Consider the following 24,489-nt stretch of genomic DNA (forward strand, 5'->3'; position numbering starts at 1 on the left):
GAAATTGGCACATCTAAGAAAACTAAATGAAAATTTGAGAAAGTTGTATTGAGTACTTTTCAAAAAATAGTTTAAGTCCAAGATGGCCGACTATATGCCATCTTCTTTAATAATCAATCACAAAAACAGATAAGCACAAGTAGGAACAAATGGGTATTCTAAAAATGACACTTAAGACAGATCCGTCCAGCACTTCTCAGGGGATAGCAAACTTTCATACTGTATGGTTTAAATCCGAGATAGCAGACCATCGACTCTTAACTCGTTTAATCAGTACATCCAGTACACACAGCTAGGGATGGGTATCCTAAAATGACATTTGAGAACGATCCATCCAGTACTTCTCAAGAAACAGGGATAAAATTGCATACGAACGGACGGACACCGGACCACATCTGATGATGGTGAGCTAAAAATAAAATGTTTCTAGAAGAAATGTTTCCAAATAAGGACATTGATAAAAAAAAGTTTAGGAGATTAAGATTACGCATCGAATGCAATTCCATCTGGTAACTATTTTTATTCGCATATTTAAAAAAGTTTTGCCTGTCTGATCGAACATACTTTGTATTTTTTTAAAAAAGTTTTTCATTTTTTATAGCTTCGTTCCTATCCGGAAATATATCGGTTTTATTACTTCCTTCGTTCCCATCCGGAAATATGTCGGTTTTATTACTTCGTTCCTATCCGGAAATATGTCGGTTTTATTACTTCGTTCCTATCGGGAAATATGTCGGTTTTATTACTTCGTTCATCCGGAAATATGTCGGTTTTATTACTTCGTTTCTATCCGGAAATATGTCGGTTTTATTACTTCGTTCGTTTCTATCCGGAAATATGTCGGTTTTATTACTTCGTTCGTTCCTATCCAGAAATATGTCGGTTTTATTACTTTGTTTCTATCCGGAAATATATCGGTTTTATTACTTCCTTCGTTCCCATCCGGAAATATGTCGGTTTTATTACTTCGTTCCTATCCGGAAATATGTCGGTTTTATTACTTCGTTCCTATTGGGAAATATGTCGGTTTTATTACTTCGTTCCTATCGGGAAATATGTCGGTTTTATTACTTCGTTCCTATCGGGAAATATGTCGGTTTTATTACTTCCTTCGTTCCTATCCGGAAATATGTCGGTTTTATTACTTCGTTCCTATCCGGAAATATGTCGGTTTTATTACTTCGTTCCTCTCCGGAAATACGTCGGTTTTATTACTTCGTTTCTATCCGGAAATATGTCGGTTTTATTACTTCGTTCGTTTCTATCCGGAAATATGTCGGTTTTATTACTTCGTTTCTATCCGGAAATATGTCGGTTTTATAGCTTCGTTCGTTCCTATCCGGAAATATGTCGGTTTTATTACTTCCTTCGTTCCCATCCGGAAATATGTCGGTTTTATTGCTTCGTTCCTATCCGGAAATATGTCGGTTTTATTACTTCGTTCGTTCCTATCCGGAAATATGTCGGTTTTATTACTTCGTTCCTATCCGGAAATATGTCGGTTTTATTACTTCGTTTCTATCCGGAAATATGTCAGTGTTATTACTTCGTTCGTTCCTTTCCGGAAATATGTCGGTTTTATTACTTCGTTCGTTCCTATCCAACATGTATATTGATAACAGCAGTGTCTGAAGAAAGACAAATTTTACAAGTCTATTGAGCGTATCATTTGACAGATTTACAAAAACTACAGCTGTTTTCCCATCACTGACGAAATGTGGCAAAAATTAAGTAACCCTCGATTAAGGTGGACCAGACGCTGTTTTTCAATTAATGATAAATAAATAAATATCACTGCTTTACACAAAGTAAATAACTAATGATACATAACAACTGTTGATAAACATCTGTAAGAGGTACCAATGATGTCAACACAGAGTAAGCTATACACTAAGACAAGATATATCAATTTATAAAGACCGCAAAGTACATGATTAAGCTATACTCTAGTATAAATATCAAATATATTCATGTTAAGAAACATCAAAATACATAATTAAGCTATACTCTAGTATAAATATCAAATATATTCATGTTAAGAAACATCAAAATACATGATTAAGCTATACTCTAGTATAAATATCAAATATATTCATGTTAAGAAACATCAAAATACATGATTAAGCTATACTCTAGTATAAATATATTCATGTTAAGAAACATCAAAATACATGATTAAGCTATACTCTAGTATAAATATCAAATATATTCATGTTAAGAAACATCAAAATACATGATTAAGCTATACTCTAGTATAAATATCAAATATATTCATGTTAAGAAACATCAAAATACATGATTAAGCTATACTCTAGTATAAATATATTCATGTTAAGAAACATCAAAATACATTATTAAGCTATACTCTTGTATAAATATCAAATATATTCATGTTAAGAAACATCAAAATACATGATTAAGCTATACTCTAGTATAAATATCAAATATATTCATGTTAAGAAACATCAAAATACATGATTAAGCTATACTCTAGTATAAATATCAAATATATTCATGTTAAGAAACATCAAAATACATGATTAAGCTATACTCTAGTATAAATATCAAATATATTCATGTTAAGAAACATCAAAATACATGATTAAGCTATACTCTAGTATAAATATCAAATATATTCATGTTAAGAAACATCAAAATACATGATTAAGCTATACTCTAGTATAAATATCAAATATATTCATGTTTAAAAAACCACAAAGTACATGTGCTTGTTTATGTAAAATACAACTCTACTATCCTATTTTTGCTGCTGTTACTGACTGATAAAATCTGGTTACTTAATTTTTGCCGCAGTGATGGGAAAACAGCTGTAGTTTTTGTAAATCTGTCAAATTTGTTTTTCTTCAGACACTGCCGTTATCAATATATGTGTTGGTATATACCTGAAAATAACACAACACTTTTTTTATTAACATCAACTTTATTTTTTGACCTTAATATGAATACATTAAATATGCAATGCTAACTAAATATATAGCTACACATGTAGCTGAAATAGCACAAACAAGTTAAACACATCAATACATATTTGCCGGCTCGTGTCTCTGTACACGCGATTACGTTTATATAAAATATCTATCACATGACTACTTTGTTTTCCAGTGGATACATCTAACACGTGTCATATTATCTAAAGTGACGTCAGGTAAGATCACCGAATGACGTCACACACAGATTGCATTGTGACGTAACAATGGATATCATAGGTTAAAAGCTAAAAGTATTTGAGACTGATTTAGAAATTTCTGTTCGTGCCTAAATACATCGACCGAGCGGTAAAAAGAAACTTTGAGTCCCATTAATAGATCGGTTATGAAACTCGCCTTTTTTCTTTTCCTGGTTTCTTTACTTTTCTTTTAGCTCTCCAAAATGGAAAATTAAAAATCTGAATACTCGTTTCATAAGTCACATATCAGATCCTATATACACAGAGTTCGATACGTTAAAACTGATGCTGATCGCTCTTAGGAAATTAATAAACAAAATGGAAGCTAGTTTTCAACTTTCATTTATTATTGATGTCTTATATATACACATATTTACTGGTTGTGTTATAAGAACTATAAGGTGACCGTGTAGTCATGGAAACATCACACTCTAATCTTCTACTGGTTGTGTTATAAGATGAAGGTGACTGTGTAGTCATCAAAAACGTCACACTCTAATTTTCTACTGGTTGTGTTATAAGATGAAGGTGACTGTGTAGTCATCAAAAACGTCACACTCTAATCTTCTACTGGTTGTGTTATAAGATGAAGGTGACTGTGTAGTCATCAAAAACGTCACACTCTAATTTTCTACTGGTTGTGTTATAAGATGAAGGTGACTGTGTAGTCATAGAAACATCACACTCTAATCTTCTACTGGTTGTGTTAAAAGAACTACAATGTGACCTTGTAGTCATGGAAACATCACACTCTAATCTTCTACTGGTTATGTTATAAGATGAAGGTGACTGTGTAGTCATCGAAACGTCACACTCTAATCTTCTACTGGTTGTGTTATAAGAACTTCTATTCTATTGACATTACCAGTCCAAAAAATGTTCAGAAATATCGAAAGAAAAGTGTCGAGCTGTAAGAATCCAAACTCATGTAACAATCATGACGCCATATTCATATAAAGATGAGATGGTGACAGCAAATTGATTAAAATGGCTGAAAGATCGCTTGCTTACAATGAAATATAGATATATACATATACATATACCGTTTAATGTGACTGCATTGATCAAATCGAGAAAATAAAATCTAGTTTTCAATTTCGACCATCGTGACGTCATGATATTAACAGAACATTTAACGAAATGTATCGCCACTATCTCCTACCATGATGAACTGTACATAAAGCTTCAAAAAGGTGTCGTTAAGTTAAATAATTGAACTGTGAATGTCCAATTTTGTGCTTGCACGTGATGTGATTGTTTTCCAAACGTTGTAATCATCACGAGAGATTAAACCTTGAAGATCATGAGATTTATGTCCCTTGGACAGACCTCTTTTGCTTTGTTCATCAAGAGGGATACGGTTATCTCCCTTCGTGCATTTTAGATACAAAAGTGTAGGATTGACTTTCTCAAGAGATTCTGCTTCTTGTCGTTGATCCAACATTATCCTCCTCCTAAAAAAGGTCCTCCTCTAGATATCGAAATACAGGAACAAAATCAAACCTGTGGAAAAAACATCATAAAAACGTGATGTCATAATGAAAAAAAAAAAAATCAGAAAAAGGGAAAAAATAGAATAAATATTTACAAATGTGCCCATCACAAATTTAACTTAACACTTGGAAATCTGTGATTTTATCATATTAGATCGATGTGGTAGATCTATTGTGTGGCAGATTATCAAGATAAACATGTTAATATTTGTCAGTGTATCTACATTGTTATCTCCCCTTCATTGGTATTGGAACGAAGCTATAAGACAGACATAACTGTCAGATAGATAGAGCTTCTGATATTATTGAAAAAATTGCAGAAGTTAGAAAGGACGACGGGAAATGACGGACAAACATTAAAAATACACTATTTGGCCCCGCCCTCCTCCACTCTTATTTTTAAAATGGCAGGAAATAAAGCGTGCACGTACCGGTCACGCCTCCTCGGACTTGTCGTATCAACCTTGATCCTGTCTACTCCGACAGCCCTACAACAAATCAAAGGTCGGGTGTAGTGGGTCTTCCTGGCTCATAAATATGTATTAAGGATGAAAACTCTAATAAAATACTCCCCAAAACGCTACTGAAAAAACAGATGAAAATGTGTATCCTGTAACAGGCGCTCCGTGGTCGGAATACACCTGATACAAAGATCTGACGTATTCGGCAGCGACAGAAAACAGCACATTAATTCGACATAATTACTGCCATAATTTACTTAGATATTACCTTAAAGAATATAACTAAGTATCTATATCAGCAATTATTTATATTGTAAAAGATGTTTTTTTTACTGAAATACATAAAAAAACCCATCAAATTGCTTTTTTGTCCACTGAAGTTTGGAACTATATTTCTGCGCGGAGCAATTATTTTTGTGTATATAATCAGAAAAAAATGAGCGTAACACTCAGGTCAAGATTGAACAACAACACTGTTGAAATTAGCTCTGGACTGAAAGACAAAAGTAGCTGTCTTTCGTTACCCTCACCAAAATACACCTTACACTTAAACACCCTGACCACGTATTCTTTATAGATCAGCAAATAGAGGTAACAGGACTTACAACTGACAAACGTTTTTGATTGTATCAATCACAGTTAGAAGTCCAATATTTCTGATCCGGAAGTTCGGACACGCGGCGGGAGCCTCTGTCGTTGTCACATTGTTGCTACTATTGACGTGATTGGCTGTCTCTGTAGGGACCATTTTTACCTCCGTAAGGTGAAGATTTCTGAAAAACAAATCAAAACCTTCGCGGAATGAATCGTTGTGTAATCTTGAAACAATAGCAGTCAGTATAAATCGTAAGTACATATAATAATAATAAACGGTCCTGTATTTTATGTTCCTCATTTGGGATGCCTCGTACTTTTGTGTAATCCCTGTTTTATCCATCATTCATCTTCGGAACCTAAAGCTACACAGACGTTTTCACTTCTCATTGCTGCTATGTCTGACAGTGACGTGATACATTTACCAGGTTTTATAAGTTTTTTTGGGAAAACTTTACATGCTCAAAAATTAATAATAATAAAAAAAAAGAAAAGAATGAACAACGTGTGTATATACCGACTTCAATTAAAGAAATAATACTTATCGGTAGCAACTTTTCTATTGTATATTACAATTAAATCACTAGATCACAAAAACATAATACTGTAAAATTGGTTTTGTGTGATGATTGAAATTTACGCCGTTATATAAAAAAAACATTGAAAAGGGTTCTCTTCACAGACAACTGACATGAAACGGAATACTTCTTTTTCCTTTTTTGATTGAATTTTCAAAGTATCATTTTATTGCTTTTAACTTAAATTTCCGATAATAAAGAACATTTTGTCCACACTAAAGTTTGTATACTGTAAGGCTATTTAGACTCTCTCATCATCTTCATTCATCGTACCGTCTATCAAAAGGACTTGGCGTTAAAATAAGATGCCCTAATGCTTATATCATAGTTGATTTAAACATATTTTATTGTCGACAAAAGACAAATGGATAAGAGACAAGTTCTTACAACTTATAAACTCTTCTCCACAAATACAGTACAGATAATATATTACAACACGTGACATATATTCGTACAATAAACATAAAAATACAGAATTATAGATTTCATGTTTAAATCAGTTTGTGGATCCATAATGCTGTAAAATCAGGAGTTGAGAGAGAGAGAGAGAGAGAGAGAGAGAGATTCATGGACGACTGCATTAGTAAAGATTCAGGTAGCATCAAATCGTTTGGACTGTTGGATATATGTTTGAACTGATTTTACTATTCCGCAATTAGTTTGATATGAATAAGAGTTAATATCACCCCATAATAAGGTTTCTACGTTAAAAATCACGTCTAGGTCATATAAAGTATCAAACAATATACGTCTACAATTAGAAAATAAAGGGCACGAAAGAAAATAGTGACTTGCATCTTCAACGACAACTCCATAAGAGCAATTTGGAGATTGACAAATTCCCACTCTAAATAAATCTGAGCGTAATCCACTACAGTTGTTCCTTATTCGACAATGTATAACAGAAAGGAAACGGTTACCAGAGTATAGATATTTAAAGACGGAGAGGCTTTGACAGAATTATCTACTTTATTCCACAAATTTATAGACGACGACACAAAAGATTTTTTCATAATATTTAGACGATTGTGGGGTATTTGGTAATCCTCAGGGTTTCTTAATTCAATATTTAACTCACGTCTGATAGGAGATAGTAGATTAACCAAGTAAGAAGGGGCAATCTTATTGTGTATTTTGTAAAACATAGTCAATTCTGATTCCTCTCTTCTTTGTTTGAAAGAAATCCAACCTGTTTCACGATATAAAGACTTGCGGGACGCTACGGATGTGAGACCAGTAACGATCCGTGCAGCCTCTAACTGGACTTTTTCTAATGAGTCGGACAAGTGTTCCGAACAGCCATTCCAAACACAAGAGGCGTACTCAAGAATGGGCCTAATAAACGATATATAAATAGTATTAAGAGTAGACTTATTTACCTTGTACTTAAGTGTTTTCGTGGCACACACTTTTAGAGAAGAAGTTTTAATTAGGAGGTTAACATGGTCACTCCATTTGCAATTACTGCTAAAGGTTATACCCAAGTGACGATGCGAATCTTTGAATTCAATGGGTTCGCCATTGCATACCAAGTTTGGTTTGGCAGGGTTATTTCTAGGAGAGAAGATAACAGCCTCCGTCTTAGCAGGATTGAATTTCATAAGCCATTGGTCAGACCAAGTTTGAAGACGACCTAGATCCTGATTAAGGGCAACTTCAATTTCCTCTAATGAAGCAGATGATTTTTGAAGAGAAGAATCATCAGCAAATAATCTCATAAAAGTATTCATGGAATCAGCTAGGTCATTAATGTAAAATAGAAACAGCAAGGGACCCAGTACAGAACCCTGAGGTACCCCAGCCCTGACCGGCTTAAAAGAAGAAGTATTGTTTCCATATACAACAGACTGGTATCTATTGGTTAAGTAATTTTCCAACCAGGATAGTAACACTCCATCTATTCCATACTGACGGAGTTTAAACAAGAGACCCTTGTGCCAGACTTTGTCAAATGCCTTGGACAAATCGCAAAATACAACGCAAGAATATTCGTTACTATCCAGTGATCTAACAATACTGTGATACATTTCTATTAACTGATAGACTGTGGAGTGGCCGGGAAGGAAACCAGACTGATACTTGTAAAAAATATTGTTATCTCTAGCGAAGTTAAAAATATGTTTAAAAACACATTTTTCCATAATTTTTGACAAACAACTTAGCAAAGAAATAGGCCTATAAGTTGAAGGAACATGAGCATCTCCTTTTTTAAAAACTGGTAAAACATGGGTTTTTTTCCATTCCGAGGGGAAAACAGCATCCCTTAGAGACCTATTAAATAATAATGTAAGGGATTGTGAAATAGTTCTGGCTGTAGCTTTTAACATGCGGTGACTAATCCTGTCAGGACCAACAGCTTTCCCTATATCAAGAATAAAGTATCATAAAAATCTTTTTCTTCGATCATGAAACTAGAAAGTGAATTAATACATTTTCTGACGAAGTTTGGCAGATTTGTATTAGAATCATCAGTACTGGAAACAGAAGTGAAGTAATTATTGAGGATTTCTACCTTTTCCTGGTCACTAAATACCATTTTGGTTAAACCATTAACAATATATTCTAGGGGAGGAATAGAGCGAGGAGAGGAAGAGAAAAAGCTGTTAAGAATTTGCCAAAAAGCACGAGGATTTTCAGCTTTTGCCGTAGAGACACGTGATTCCAAATTACAGAAGAAATCGGCCTTGGCCTTCTTTTTCATATTATTTACTCTGTTTCTCATACCCCTGTATGAAGACCAGTCATCTTGGCGTTTAGAACGTAATGCCTTTTGTTTGAGTCTGTCCCTTATACGACAGGATTTACGTGAAGCCGAATCGAACCAGGGTTTGTCGGAGGGACGGATAGTAACTGTAGAATTTGGTATAAAGATTCTAGCCAGATCTAAAAATTGCCTAGTGAAGTTGGAAACAGCACAATCGATAGAAGCTGCATTAGTAATTAAATCATGCCAATCTACTGTTGATAATGAACCATTAAGGCCAACGTAGTCTGCTCTATTATAATTCCACACAAATCTTTCGTAAGATGATTACAATTATAAGAAAATGATAAATTATAAAAGTCGCTTTATAATCACTTACAGTCTACACTGAATGTCCCACTATCGAGACATTTAATATCAAAAGAAATAAATATAGGATCTAAAAGTGTAGCTGTGTTAGTGGTTACGCGAGTGGGCTCGGTATTAATTTTTACTAGATGATAGTTGGTTACTAATGTATCTAACTTATTGTTTCTGCGTAACAAATCAACATTAAAATCGCCAAGGATAACTATATCAGAACAATAATCAGAGACAGACTCAATGCACCACTCGAAATTTTGATAGAAAGAGTTAGTGGAGTTTGGTGGCCTATAAAATAAACCAATCATAATGCGTCTATTGTGGCACATGACTTCCGCCCAGATGCATTCTAGAGTTGCAGGTTCAAACTCACGCTTACGACAAACTTTTATGGAATCTGAAAAATATATAAGAACACCACCACCAAAAGCATTTCTATCTTTACGTATAAAAGTGGAATAGCCAGAAATAGTAAGAGAATCAATTACGACTGAATCGTCTAGATATGTCTCCGAAAAGCACAAAATGTCAAAATCACTGATGAAAGAATCGAGAAAAGAATTTTTATGTCTAATGCTTCTAGTATTTAAGTGGAGTAAACTCAAGTCAAAGTCGCCATGATTGTTAGGACCAGGGTTTGTTTCAACATCACCACTTAGAATTAAGGTAATAAATAGAGAGGGAAAATCAGCACTATGGAAACCGGATAGACATATATCTAGACAATGATAAACATGTTGGGAAATCCATATTGAATGTATATAGATCATATGTTTAAGTAATGTTAAAAGAAATAAAAAGAAATATGCTGAGTTCAAAAGTATTTTAAATGAGGACATAAACGAGTAGGTACTACCATTGAACCTTCCGATTGACGCCCTATAATCCTCTAAGGAATTACCCATCATCTAGTATACAGTCATAGATAATAATAACAGACAAGTAGAGGGCATCAATCGGAATACAGTCGACTACGAATAAAAAGATTGGTAGAGAGAAATGTAAAAGGTAGACAGAAAGAATAGGGCGAACATGAAAGAGTAGAGTGAAAAAACGATAGACTGAAAGAGAGAAACTAGAAAAAAATTGTGTCTATAACAAAAAACATTCATCGTTGACATAACACTAAAGAGCAAGGGGAAAGAGGAAATTCAGGGAAAAAAAACTATATCATAGTTAATGTCTATCTTTTAGTTATCGAGAGCGGCGATCGCAAGTTCATGTGCATGTATCTAATGTTTTATTGTCAATGTAATATGTTAAAAAACACACTACATATATTGATTTATATTGTATAACTGATAGCTAAAGTTAATTGTGTGTTGAGTATCAATCGTAGTTTGTCATGTTGTGTCTGATTATCGTAAAAATATTAATAGTAATAAAAAAAGATTAATAATTAACATAATAATAAAATCCCCCCCCCAAAAATAGAAAAAAATATGTCTTGATTTTAATTCCTATTTACAGCACCTGTTTTTGATGAGTTAAGAAAACTTGATATAACATGAGTTATCTCCCATGTCTTTTATGTATCATGTAATATATCAAGTTACATCACCAAGTTAGCCAGTGTACAATTCTGAACTGTCAACGCCATCGTTAAATACAGTAGATTAAACTTAGAATAAAACATCCAACATATTTCAAAACGGCATTGTACTTTTTATTCTGACTACTTCCGATGTTTTCAAAAATAAATGTCATGTTTTCCTAATATGATTCGCCACACGCACCCTCAACCTTCCTCTCACACTCAGCCCTTCACACACACCCTTACACATCCTCTCACACTCAGCCTCTCATACACATCCTCACCCAACCCTCTCACACCCAGCCCCTCATACACATCCTCACTCACCCTCTCACAAACAGCCCCTCATACACACCCTCACCCACCTTCTCAAAACCAGCCCCTCATATACACCCTTTCACCATCTCTCACACCCAGCCCCTCATACACACTCCTCATACACAACCTTACCTCCCTCTCACACCCAACCCCTCACACACGACCTTACACACACACTCTCACATACATACGTCCTCGCCCTATCCCCTCACACACAGCCTCACTCATCCCCTCCTCTACCCTCTCACACACACGTTCTCACCCACCCACACTCTCACCTCCTCAACCCCCCCACCTTACATACACACGCACACCAACGCACACCCTTGTATATTTGAATAAAGCGTAAAAATAGTTTGAAAATACCTTACCGTACAAGAGGCCGAAGTGCACGTCCCTTTACAAAACTCATACTCTTGACCTGTCTTATCGTCCGCATGACCACCCTAACACTGACCACCCTGGGGACCGGAACCGGAAGTGGAAGTAAATTATAAGTGTATTTGCATAAAATCAAGCCAGCTGATCAAATTGATGAAGTAAACACCAAACATTTTAAAAGCAGTTTTTATTTTTCGTCCTTGTTTCTAGAATTCTTCTCTCGAAAAATATGTAATTAATTATTTGTTTGGTGTCCATTCAAACCTAAATGACGAAATTTATTACGATAATATTTGTAAACAAACTCAGCAGAGAGATACATTTTGATTGGTCATTTGGCTATAACGAATTATAAATAGATATTTCAGGAATTGAATGGGTTCATTCAGTTGCGTGTTCTTTGAACAACTTTTATCTATGAATTACCTTAACGAGATAATTCATGATTACAGATTTCACAAGGAAATCAACATTATTGTACTTTATTCTAACAATTTTACCATCCAGACTCATTTACTAAGTAGTAGAAAATCTATACAAAAATGCTTGAATGCTAATGGACAACACAAGCTACATCATAGTGACTCAAAATTTGTACATGGCACAATAAAAGGAAAATTCACATCACGACAAAAAAAATGCTCTATGATCTGTTAATTCTGTTTGTTCACTCTTAAGCAAATGGTTAAAATAATGACAACTTACAATTCACATTTGTCTGGAAGCAATGAAAATGTTAGCCGTTTATTTTCTTGTTTCACAGGAAATGTTGGGCACGCGGATGCATCCTGGGAATGTACTGAAATATAGAAAAAAAAATATGGGACAAAAGTACAGAATGTTTGATTTAAATTTTGCAGATTCAACAAAGAAAAGTTAAATGGAATCGGCCATTAAATTGAAACCACTTTTGTACCTGTATGACCTGTATTAATTGTCAGTCATTCTCACCCGTAAAATTGTTCCTTACATCGAAATATATGCAATCAAGTCTCCTCGGTCTAGATTATGGTTTTATTTACTTTCACTTTGATACGCTTTATATGAGTTCTTGTTTGTCTGCAATTGTTACCGTCCATCCCCTGACTACACCACTCTATACATATTGTTACTGTCCATCCCCTGACTACACCACTTTATACATATTGTTACTGTCCATCCCCTGACTACACCACTCTATACATATTGTTACCGTCCATCCCCTGACTACACCACTCTATACATATTGTTACCGTCCATCCCCTGACTACACCACTCTATACATATTGTTACCGTCCATCCCCTGACTACACCACTCTATACATATTGTTACCGTCCATCCCCTGACTACACCACTCTATACATATTGTTACTGTCCATCCCCTGACTACACCACTCTATACATATTGTTACCGTCCATCCCCTGACTACACCACTCTATACATATTGTTACCGTCCATCCCCTGACTACACCACTCTATACATATTGTTACAGTCCATCCCCTGTCTACACCACTCTATAGATATTGTTACTGTCCATCCCCTGACTACACCACTCTATAGATGTTGTTACCGTCCATCCCCTATCTACACCATTCTATACATATTGTTACCGTCCATCCCCTGACTACACCACTCTATACCTATTGTTACCGTCCATCCCCTGACTACACCACTCTATACATATGTATGCCCTGTTCGAGCCTTTATGACTCTATGCTAGCTGATGTATTCCTATGTAAAGTCAATGTACACTTAAAGTAACTATACTCTATACCTGGCCATCACTACACCACTCTATACCTAATCCGTACACCACATCTTGTACATAATAACTGATGTATTCCTATGTAAAGTCAATGTACACTTAAAGTAACTATATCAGAGCTGGCCATCACTCGTTAAAAAGCGGATAAGATTACGCTTTATATACAATGATATAATTAATATTTTGTTTCATATAACCAATTGATCAATTATATGTTGATTTGAATGTTGGTGAGTTGTAAGACTTTAAGTTAAATAAATAATGCACATCACAGATATGAAACGTGCGAGTTTATTTTAATCACGAATGCTTTGTAGTACAGGGTGAGTGCAAGAAATAAACACAAAATATCATATGTAGATATATAGAGTAGTCTTTATTTAAAATTAAGAAACATGTTTTCACCGAGAATTAGTATTCCCGATCATGTGGACCATAACATCAAGCGGACATATTTTTACTCATAGAGACATTGGCTAGGACAATCGACACAGACATTGATACATGCTGTTTATATTTATCAGTTTTATTAATCAGTTGTAAATAACAATAAGCTTAATATTCTAGTTCTAAATGTTTGTGGAATTTTTAAGAATAATCCAGTGCCCCGAATTTGTAGAATTTATTAATACTTTTGATATTTTATGTTTGACCGAAACAAAAACTGGTAATGTTTATATCCTTGAAATACCAGGTTTTAATACTATAATGAAAAACCGTTTTGAATGTAAGAGAGTAAGATGACACTGAAGATTTGACGAATCATATATTACAGGAAAAATTAACGTCAACTTCTTTGATATGTACAACATAGCAGAAATTAGAAGTAGTAAAGATGAACAGAAGAATAATTTTGGAAATCAACTAATTAATTTGTGTAAGTTTAATTATTTATATACATGTAATGGTCGAGATGGCAGCGACGAAAGTTTTGGCTATGTGATATGCTCGTCAAATCTATTCAAATTTGTTGATGACTAGAGTTTTAGACTTCAGCTCCTTACACTCGGATGCCCATTGTCCGATTTCTTTCACGATTCATTCTAAAGACTATCAGATCGACGGTCAGTCAATCGATACATATAATTTCCAACCCAAAGAATTGATTAATAGGTGGGATGATACGAAAATACCGGAATTCTCTGATAACCTTGATATTGAGAAGATACACGACATTTTAAGATTTATTGTGGAGACTCCTGATAATTATAATTTAGACGATGATAACTTAGAGTGTGGTAATGTATTAGTAAATGCCGTTAAGACTACTTTGGGTACACGACAAACTAATACTATAGGTAACTTCTGTTCGTGTAAACATAAGGCGAAATCAAAACCCCGGTTTAATAGAGAATGATACAAAGAGAGAAAAAAGATCGACGTGATCAGAATCAATATGGACGTCATAAAAATGACTTTTTCTTTCACAAATATAAAACGTCTGAAAAATCGTACAAAAGAACTATGAATAAATGTATTTATTTTTATAGACGTCATACGAGGTCAAAATTTAATTAATTAAAAAGTAGTAATCCAAAAGATTATTATAACAATTGTTAGCTGTTTCGGAAAATTATTTACTGGGGTATTAAATGAAAGAAAATTTTCAAGGAGATATCAGCTTAGGAAAATCTCGACTTGAGGAAATCTCAAGTTGAGATGTTTTATACAAGTGGGGCCTGGAACAGTATATTTTATCAATAGACAGTGCCCTTCTTGAAAATTTAAGTGAAATAATTTTGAGTGAACTTCGGATTTACATACAGTTATTTATGCTTCTGTACGCTGATGATACATTTATTTTTTTATGAATCCCCGGATGAAATGCAAAAATCGTTGAATAATTTTCAGCAATATTGTAAATTATGGAAACTGGATGTTAACGTAAGTAAAACAAAGGTCATGATATTTAGTAAAAGAAAGAACAGACAGCATCATTGTTTTGTATTCAATGACAAAATATTAGATATTGTAGATTTCTTTACATACTTAGGTATAACTTTTAAGTTTAATGGATGTTTTCTTAATGCTAGAAAAGGACTTATTGAACAAGCACAAAAGTCTATTTTCTCTATTTTTAGAAAAATACGGCATCAAGCAATACCTGTTGATCTACAGCTGAAGCTCTTTGCTTCACTGGTCGAACCTATCTTAATATACGGTTCAGAAATATGGAGATATGAAGATTTAAAACTTCTTGAACAAACACACCAGAAATTTTGCAGAAGAATTCTTAATGTTTGGTCTACAACTCCAAACTATATTGTTTACTGGGAGCTAGGACGGTATCTGTTAGATATAAAAGTTAAATTAAGAATGCTGAATTTCTGGAATCAATTTCTTATAAATGAAAATAAATTAAGCAATATTTTATACAGATTGATGTCAAAATGACACTGTAATGGACAAATGATGGCTTGATCACATCAAACAGACCTTTAATAATATTGGATACACGTATGTGTTTGATAATGAATTCCAAATGACTTGGAATTTTTATGATTTTAAATTAAACGTCTTCAGGATTTATTTTACAAAGATGGTTCTCAGATATGGAGTCTTCTTCAAAAGGTCAATACTATTTGAACATTAAAAGAAAATTTTATTTTGAAATACTTAAAAAAGTTATCTGACCAAAATAGAGTTTTGATAGCTAAATTACGCACATCTAATATTTAATTCCCAATAGAAACTGGACGTTGGAGCAATATACCAAGGGACGAAAGGCTGTGTTGTTTATGTAAACAATATATCTGGGATGAAAGGCTGTGTTGTTTATGTTAACAATAAATCGGGGATGAAAGGCTGTGTTGTTTATGTTAACAATATCTCGGGGATGAAAGGCTGTGTTGTTTATGTTAACAATATATCTGGGATGAAAGGCTGTGTTGTTTATGTTAACAATATAGCAGGGATGAAAGGCTGTGTTGTTTATGTAAACAATATATCTGGGATGAAAGGCTGTGTTGTTTATGTTAACAATATATCTGGGATGAAAGGCTGTGCAGTTTATGTAAACAATATATCGGGGATGAAAGGCTGTGTTGTTTATGTAACAATATATCTGGGATGAAAGGCTGTGCAGTTTATATTAACAATATATCGGGGATGAAAGGCTGTGTAGTTTGTGTTAACAATATATTTGGGACAAAAGGCTGTGTTGTTTATGTAAACAATATATCGGGGATGAAAGGCTGTGTTGTTTATGTAAACAATATATCTGGGATGAAAGGCTGTGCAGTTTATGTTAACAATATATCGGGGATGAAAGGCTGTGTTGTTTATGTAAACAATATATCGGGGATGATAGGCTGTGTTGTTTACGTAAACAATATATCTGGGATGAAAGGCTGTGCAGTTTATGTAAACAATATATCGGGGATGAAAGGCTGTGTTGTTTATGTAAACAATATATCGGGGATGAAAGGCTGTGTTGTTTATGTTAACAATATATCGGGGATGAAAGGCTGTGTAGTTTATGTTAACAATATCTCGGGGATGAAAGGCTGTGTAGTTTATGTTAACAATATATCTGGGATGAAAGGCTGTGCAGTTTATGTAAACAATATATCTAGGATGAAAGGCTGTGTTGTTTATGTTAACAATATATCTGGGATGAAAGGCTGTGTTGTTTATGTAAACAATATATCTGGGATGAAAGGCTGTGCAGTTTATGTAAACAATATATCGGGGATGAAAGGCTGTGTAGTTTATGTTAACAATATATCTGGGATGAAAGGCTGTGCAGTTTATGTTAATATCTCGGGGATGAAAGGCTGTGTAGTTTATGTTAACAATATATCGGGGATGAAAGGCTGTGCAGTTTATGTTAACAATATATCGGGGATGAAAGGCTGTGTAGTTTATGTTAACAATATATCGGGGATGAATTTCATTATAAATTTATGTGCAGAAACGAAGATATAAGTGATATCACATTAAAATACTTGGCCAATTACTTTATCCAAAATCCGAATGTGTATAGATATGAGCGACTTCTGATTACAGGAAATGTTGAAATATCGAAAAAGTTAGCATTCCTTTTGAAGAAAATGTTACCTTTAATTTGATTGTATTTCCTACACTTGTTCTATATAAACTATCTGGTACGTAGAGTTGTATGTATACATGTACCTTACTATCCATCTTGTCATGTATTTGATTGTTAATACCTGTATGCCCTAATGTTACACATTTCCATGCGTCAGAGTGTATTAATAAAATCTGAAATCTGTTAAGTAAAGCAGTTACGTATCTTAGTTTTATACAAAATATTTTAAATGAATGTGGATCGATGTACACTTGGAATTCCCAATTACAGGGAAATTTGAACCCACAATGGATTACACTAACTGATAAACAAATATTGTACGACCTATTTGTGCAAAAATGGAATAATGATGTTTTTGATTCTTCGAAATCTGTTCGTTATAGTATTTATAAAAATGATTGTAATTTTGAAAAATATTTATATATATATATGTGTGTATTATAGTGACACAGGGACCTGGGACGGATTCCTTACCCATACTTAATAAATAAATGTATTTATATATAAATGTGTGTATTGTAGTGACACAGGGACTTGGGACGGATTCCTTACCCATAGTCAATAAATAAATCTATTTATATATAAAAGTGTGTATGTGTGTATTATAGTGACACAGGGACTTGACACAGTTTCCTTGCCCACGGTCCACATGTATGTATTATAATTTGATCGTGAGTCGAGAATTCGTGCCAAACCCCTGTGGTTAGAACTATTGTCGTTACTATGTTAACATTTCACTTTCTCGTGTCTGTAAATATTCCTCGACCTACTATAACATCGACTGCTGTATGTAGGTATTTATGATATAATCAGGGCTGTTGAGATCAGGACGATAGAATCAGGTCACCCTACACGATTACTACAGAGTCGTACAAACACTTGTTCCGTCAAACACAGTCTGTCACAACAATGTGCGTGTATGACACGTCTCAATGACGCTGAAATTATAACGAGTTCATACGATGGTGTAATCGGAAACTAGATCCTTTTATCAACCCTAAAGAAATATCACTTTCAAAATCTGACAACACATACTTACATATACACAGAAATACTAGCCACACACCGGTCGTAGTAAATCTACCAGCCATCGCTGTCGTTTCACGATGTCCAGGTTGACCATCACATAATCCCGGACACTGGACAGTTGAGGATTTACTGACAACTTATGTCGAAGTTACCGAGGGGTTCGATCATGTGTGATACATTCTCCTGACACACAGGGATGATATATATTTATTTCGTTTTAAAAGAGGCCCAGTGTGGGATAATTCATTTTATAATAAGAATTAAAAAACTGTTTCTTAGAGAAAACACGTAATATATTCCAACGTAGCGAGTTTTATGCTTACCAGTAATAAACTTCTCAACTCATAATATTTATCTATATATATATATACTGTACAAATGACACTTTGCCATAGGGAAAATGTATTATTTGAAACAATTAAAAGTAAAAATAGACAGTGTAAAACCAGATCAGGAAAAAAACAAAACAGCAACAACAACAACAACAACAACAACAACAACAACAACAACAACAACAACAACAACACAAACATCACCACCACAACAACACAGGAACCGAGCCTGTGTATCTGTTGCGACAATCAACACGTCTACAACACAAGACACACAAAACGGGGGCAACAACTTCTGAATATTGTACAAATTAAAGCCTTTATGATAATTAACTTTGTCATTTTTTTCTTCTTAAAAACATGTTTATCATAATTTTGAGAGTTATGCGCCCACTTAATGCTGTGGCAATATAACTCGAGTGAACACATGACAATATAACTCGGATTAACTAAAACATGACAGGATAACTTGAGTGAAAACATGACAATATAAGTTGAGTGAACACATGACAGGATAACTTGAGCGAAAGCATGACAATATAAGTTGAGTGAACACATGACAGGATAAGTTGGATGAAAGTTGACGTAGAGTGAAAAGTTTCCTATATGTTATACATATGTAATATGTGCCTGAGTGATTTTTGTTACATTGAACAAATTTATTAAAAAAATGAACGATAGGCTACCCAACGGGAACCCCAGCTATATTATATATATATTGTACAATTAACATCGCGGCTGGTTGCTTAAATCCTTAAAGTGAAATATAAACAAACTAATGATCCGTGACGTGTCTTAACAGCACGCACAAACTATTTTCTGTAAATATTAACAGAAGAATCAGTCAAATGGAACACAAAACGACGGGGTACAGACATAGTCATTACCGAACAAACGATCTCGAATTCTGTTACTGTAAAGTGTTCAGGACAGTAATTTGGAGCACTTTCAGTGAATACGACAGCCATTGTGATGTCAAAATGGACAATGACGTTACGTCATGAATTCGAAAAATGACGCAACACAATGACTGCTTCTGTTTGATTTTGTCATTTATATGTCGTCATAGAAACACTTTTCTGAATGTGATAAATAGTGCCTTAAATTTGTTTTCATTTCAAACGATATTTTTAGAAACTCGCTTCGAAGTTTTAAATTTTGTCCGACACAACTCATAAGATAAAAAGACTCAATATATAAAATTTCATATGAAACGATAACTCATTGAAAATCCTATATTCTGACTTTTTCGATCAGATTTTAAAATGCTAGCTGTTCTTAATGTTGGTATGAATAGTGCCATTCCCAATCGTCAGTAAAGTCGGTCAGAAAGCCAATTACTGTTTACTTTTTCTGAAATTTAGGGAAGGAAAATTGAATACTTCAACACACGACGGATACACAAAAATAGAAGCTGGAAATGATACAAAAATGCCATTTTGTTGGTGTCCTGATGGAGAATAATCTGAATCAAAATCAACATCATCCAAAAATAAAGCATTACACTTTAATTTTTAAATTTATTTATAAATAACAAACATATAACATGACATATCCACAAGTCTACACAAAACATCACTGACAATAATGTAGGTATTTAATGTACACAATTCACATATATATTTGCATGCCAACAAAATTTGGGGAAATTTGTAGTTACTAGTACAATAACATTTCAGAAAGTTTCTCCATTTAGTACACAACTTCATCCAGGTATTCATAGGCTGGAACGAATGTAAACCTGTAACAAAGAATGCGATCAGTCTATTTATTTACCACACACGGCGTTTTTGTGAAAATACTACAATTATAATGTAGATTTAAAAGCCAGAGGTTGTAAATTTCTAGTGAATGTATAAATAAAGTGTGACTGGAAAAAATATTTCATAAAATCAACCAAGAACAAGTGAGATGGTGTTATATATCAGAGAATCACAATTTTTAGTGCTCATTAGTGGAAATGTTTTCCGGATCTAAGAGATAAAATGACATACTTTTCTATCCTTGGTCGATTTCCGGGTCGTTTTCCCGGTCGTAACCATGGTTTCCACCACTTCCTGTCTCCTGGCCCGCGTGATATAATCTTTCCATTTTTCCGTCGCTGTACTTTCAGTAACCTGAAGAACACAGAGTGATCGTGTGAACGTTGTAGTCAGGACAGACGCTTTGTAATAGACCCGTCAAAATATCGCCTTAAACTTTCAGATTTAACGAAGTAATTAACTGATACCAGAAGTTAGTATAACGTTACAGTTGATAATAAAAATTGTTTGACAGCAGTGACGACGCTGACAAACTTTGCTGTATCGTATCTTATAGGACTTGCAAGGATTAAATAAATGTGTTTTATCTTAATTACCAGTCCTCCTGACGTTTCTTTCATTTTCCGTGAAGACATCAAACCTAAGTCGAACAACTTCGGATCTGTCTGTATAACGATACCGAACATTGATCGGACGAAGTGTCACATTGTATAAAGGGAGGTGCACGGACAGCATAATTTAACAACCTTCATATTTGTCCATATTTCAGAGTGTTAGGGTGTGCTATAGATTTCTATCAATGGTTACTTACATTTGACATTCACCAGCCACTGTATCCACGAAGACGAACGGCCCTAGTGCCCGGCTAGGCAAAGACTCACAAGTGACTGCTTCTCCGTCCAGTTCTGTGTCTATAGTTCTGAAGCTGACCACTGGTCTTCTTATAACCCTAGGTAAGTACATTGATGTAGATATGTAGAAATAAAACTGACCACTGGTCTTCTTATAACCCTAGGTAAGTACATTGATATAGATATGTAGATATAAAACTGACCACTGGTCACGTGATAACCCTAGGTAAGTACATTGATGTAGATATGTAGATGTAATGTTAAAAAGGGCACAGACGAGAATGACACCTGATACAAATACAGAATTTAAACACAGTGTAGTCGAATAACGCATTATGAGTTAATTAATAATATACATCTACATGAAAAAACTAACATTTAAGTTAAAGAGGGACTTTTAATGTTAAATTCACTATGGAATATAAAATTGTAATGTTAAAATGTCATTTTTTATTCCTAGAATTCCTGTAAATTTTGAATAAATAATTTTATAACAAAGAGCATAGATGTATTCCTGAGATAATCAGAAACAATTAACACATTATTCCTTATCAAGCATTCTCTCTGTTATTCAAGTAATATACCCTAGAGTGTTTTTCATTGGCCGCGCCAGTCAGAAATCGATCGTAGTGTACAAATACAAACAATGACGTGACGTCAACAATGGCCAAAATCAAAATGCCAAATGCCTTCGTTTGGTCCTTTTCCTGCACAATTTTCACTTTTAACCTATCGAAGTCTAACCTTTCTAAGGTAAATGATAACATAGAGTATCTTAATTTTTCGTCACAAGGGATGTCACAGATCTCCGAAATGACTTAAAGTTTGACATGGAAATAACCGTTTTCTACAATTTTTTTCTGAATAATAACTCACGCGAAAAAGTAAATTGGTATTAATTATATTTAATTCTATAAAGACGTTTTACTAAGTTCACCAAAGACTTGTTTAAAATAAGAAAAGAAAAAAAAAAAAAAAAAACATTGGACTCGTTTCATAAATTACGTAGATTGAATGGAAATTCTCTATAGATATGTTAACTTTTCAGTCATTTGATAAAGATATTTAGATATATAACACTCACCTTTTCCCTCGCTTAAACATCTTTACTAACAACAATGGAGGTAGCGTCACGGTTTCTACAGTGACGGTCCTAAAAACAAATAATCGACATATATATACATATATAAAGAACACAAGGTCAACGTCTTAAAATACAAGCTGTATTTTGGCGAGGGTGAAGAAAGACAAAAGTAGGGAGCCTCTGTCTTTCTGTCTCGGGCCTATCCTGCAGAAATGATTAAAAAAAAACAAAGAAAATACAAACATGTCAATATACCAACTTGTCAACATCGAAAACCATAAAATCAAAACTCCAACCTTCTGTTGTTAAATCTTTGTCTACCCGACGTTGACGTCACGCTGAAGTTTGCCTGATGACCTACGCCAAAAGAATTGTTCCGCGCGGAAATATAATTCCAAACTTCAACGATTATGAGAGAGATTTTATGAATTTTTCGTTCATTAAAACATAAATATCACTAAATACAACAGTTTTCTTTAAGCAAGTTATATAAACATTTCCATACCCAAACTGTTCATACTTTTTATAGAGAAACTCAAAATGTGAAAATGTTACAATTTTTAGTATTTTTTAACAGACAAATACAGTGTATGATTAAGACCGATCGTCAAGAAATGTTTGATAAAACTCGATGGTAGCCAAGACAACAACAGCGTGTTTTAACTGACTTCTGCATTTCTAAAATTCTTACATTTCACATCGACCTTCTATGTATGGTACATAAAGTGTGCCATTATCATGGCGATTATTAAATCGCGGACAAGAAGAGACGTTTAGATTGTCTTCCGTTGTTCCAGATGGTGTTGTTCCGGTGACACCGGAAGTTGTACCGGCGTCTTGTTCAGCCTCGGTTTGGGATGTTTGGGTTGATGATGGCGACGAGGTGGTAGCACCATGTGACAGTTGGACACCTACATGACAAGAAGCAGCAATCCTAAGCATGGTTCAAAACAGATTTCACTTTTCATTGGTCTACTCCATCTTTTATAAATTTCAGAAAATTGAATAAAATTTATGTAAACAATACCGCAGATGTTTTAGTGTAAATAGGTATATGTTATTTGACATTTCAAGCGCTATTCTATCTCAACTGCCAGAACGATATAACTTAAGCACGGAGGTGGTTATCTTTTACTACGAATCACAGTGATATTTTGCTAAAACATTAAGTGTTCTTAGACCACAACGGAATAACAAGCCGTTAAAAATAGACATAACGTTTTAAAACTGCTGAATACCGTGAAATTTGTTTACGAGAAATCAAGTTCCAACAAAATGAATATTTTCCTAAAATACTCGAGCCTCATTAACGAAAGGAAATTCACAGAAATGTTTCACTTTTACGCCAAGCGATTTCCAAAGAAAGAAAGAAAGAAAGAAACAAACAACGACAACTTACTTAGACACCCAATCGTAATTAAGCCGATGATGTAGACCCTGTCCATACTTAATCTGACTTGTTGCTGATGTGTGAAGAATCTTACTGATTCGGACAATGGATTGATGATCTTATATAGGAAACTGGACATCCCAAAAACAAGAAAACAAGATTTTTGACGTCAAAATTGTTTTTGTTTTTAAGGTCAGTGGAGATGGGGACGTCACCACAAGCCACGGATGTGGAGACCTTGAACCCTCGGGGGCCATAAACGGGATATTTCTTTACTTAAAATATAGTAATGTTATAAAAGTCATTTTTTATAACGCCTGCTGGTCTTTTCCCTAGGAAAAACCACATAACTCTGTAACAATTAAATACTTGTTTACACAATACAGTCAACAACTTACAGGATTTCTTAAAACTGATGCTTTTTCATTTGCGCGTTTGATTATTTCCCTTTTTAGGACCCCATTGTTGACTCAAATGTCTCGCTTGTTGACCATTAACGTCTGTGAGGTGTGGGATCTATCATATTAGGCCATACCAGGCCTATAAACTGACCCTTGTACTGGTCAATTCGGTAAAACACCAGTACGTCCTGTTATCTCCAATGTACAGTATAAACACACACATAAAAC

At 34.2% G+C, this 24,489-nt stretch overlaps 2 protein-coding genes across 2 annotated transcripts; both read right to left on the reverse strand.

Moving 5' to 3' along the window:
* Nucleotides 1-3,816: 3,816 nt before the first annotated feature.
* On the reverse strand, nt 3,817-18,561 carry LOC132559860 (uncharacterized). Its single transcript, XM_060224491.1, has 6 exons — nt 18,451-18,561; nt 12,319-12,412; nt 11,604-11,693; nt 5,747-5,914; nt 5,112-5,168; nt 3,817-4,690 (listed from the first exon to the last, which is right to left on the reverse strand). Exons 1-6 carry the CDS (start codon nt 18,500-18,502, stop codon nt 4,642-4,644), a joined length of 510 nt encoding a protein of 169 aa, XP_060080474.1. The 5' UTR covers nt 18,503-18,561; the 3' UTR covers nt 3,817-4,641.
* A 1,770-nt stretch (nt 18,562-20,331) lies between these two features.
* LOC132559859 (uncharacterized) lies at nt 20,332-23,916 on the reverse strand. Its single transcript, XM_060224490.1, has 6 exons — nt 23,870-23,916; nt 23,162-23,381; nt 22,471-22,539; nt 21,347-21,484; nt 20,767-20,889; nt 20,332-20,513 (listed from the first exon to the last, which is right to left on the reverse strand). The coding sequence occupies exons 1-6, from the start codon at nt 23,913-23,915 to the stop codon at nt 20,465-20,467; spliced, it is 645 nt and encodes a 214-aa protein (XP_060080473.1). The 5' UTR covers nt 23,916; the 3' UTR covers nt 20,332-20,464.
* Between the last annotated feature and the right edge of the window lie 573 nt (nt 23,917-24,489).

Source organism: Ylistrum balloti, unplaced genomic scaffold (genome assembly GCF_031769215.1).
Source record: "Ylistrum balloti isolate Yb309-2 unplaced genomic scaffold, AGI_CSIRO_Ybal_v1 Utg370982, whole genome shotgun sequence".
In the NCBI taxonomy this organism is placed as follows: Eukaryota; Metazoa; Mollusca; class Bivalvia; order Pectinida; family Pectinidae; genus Ylistrum; species Ylistrum balloti.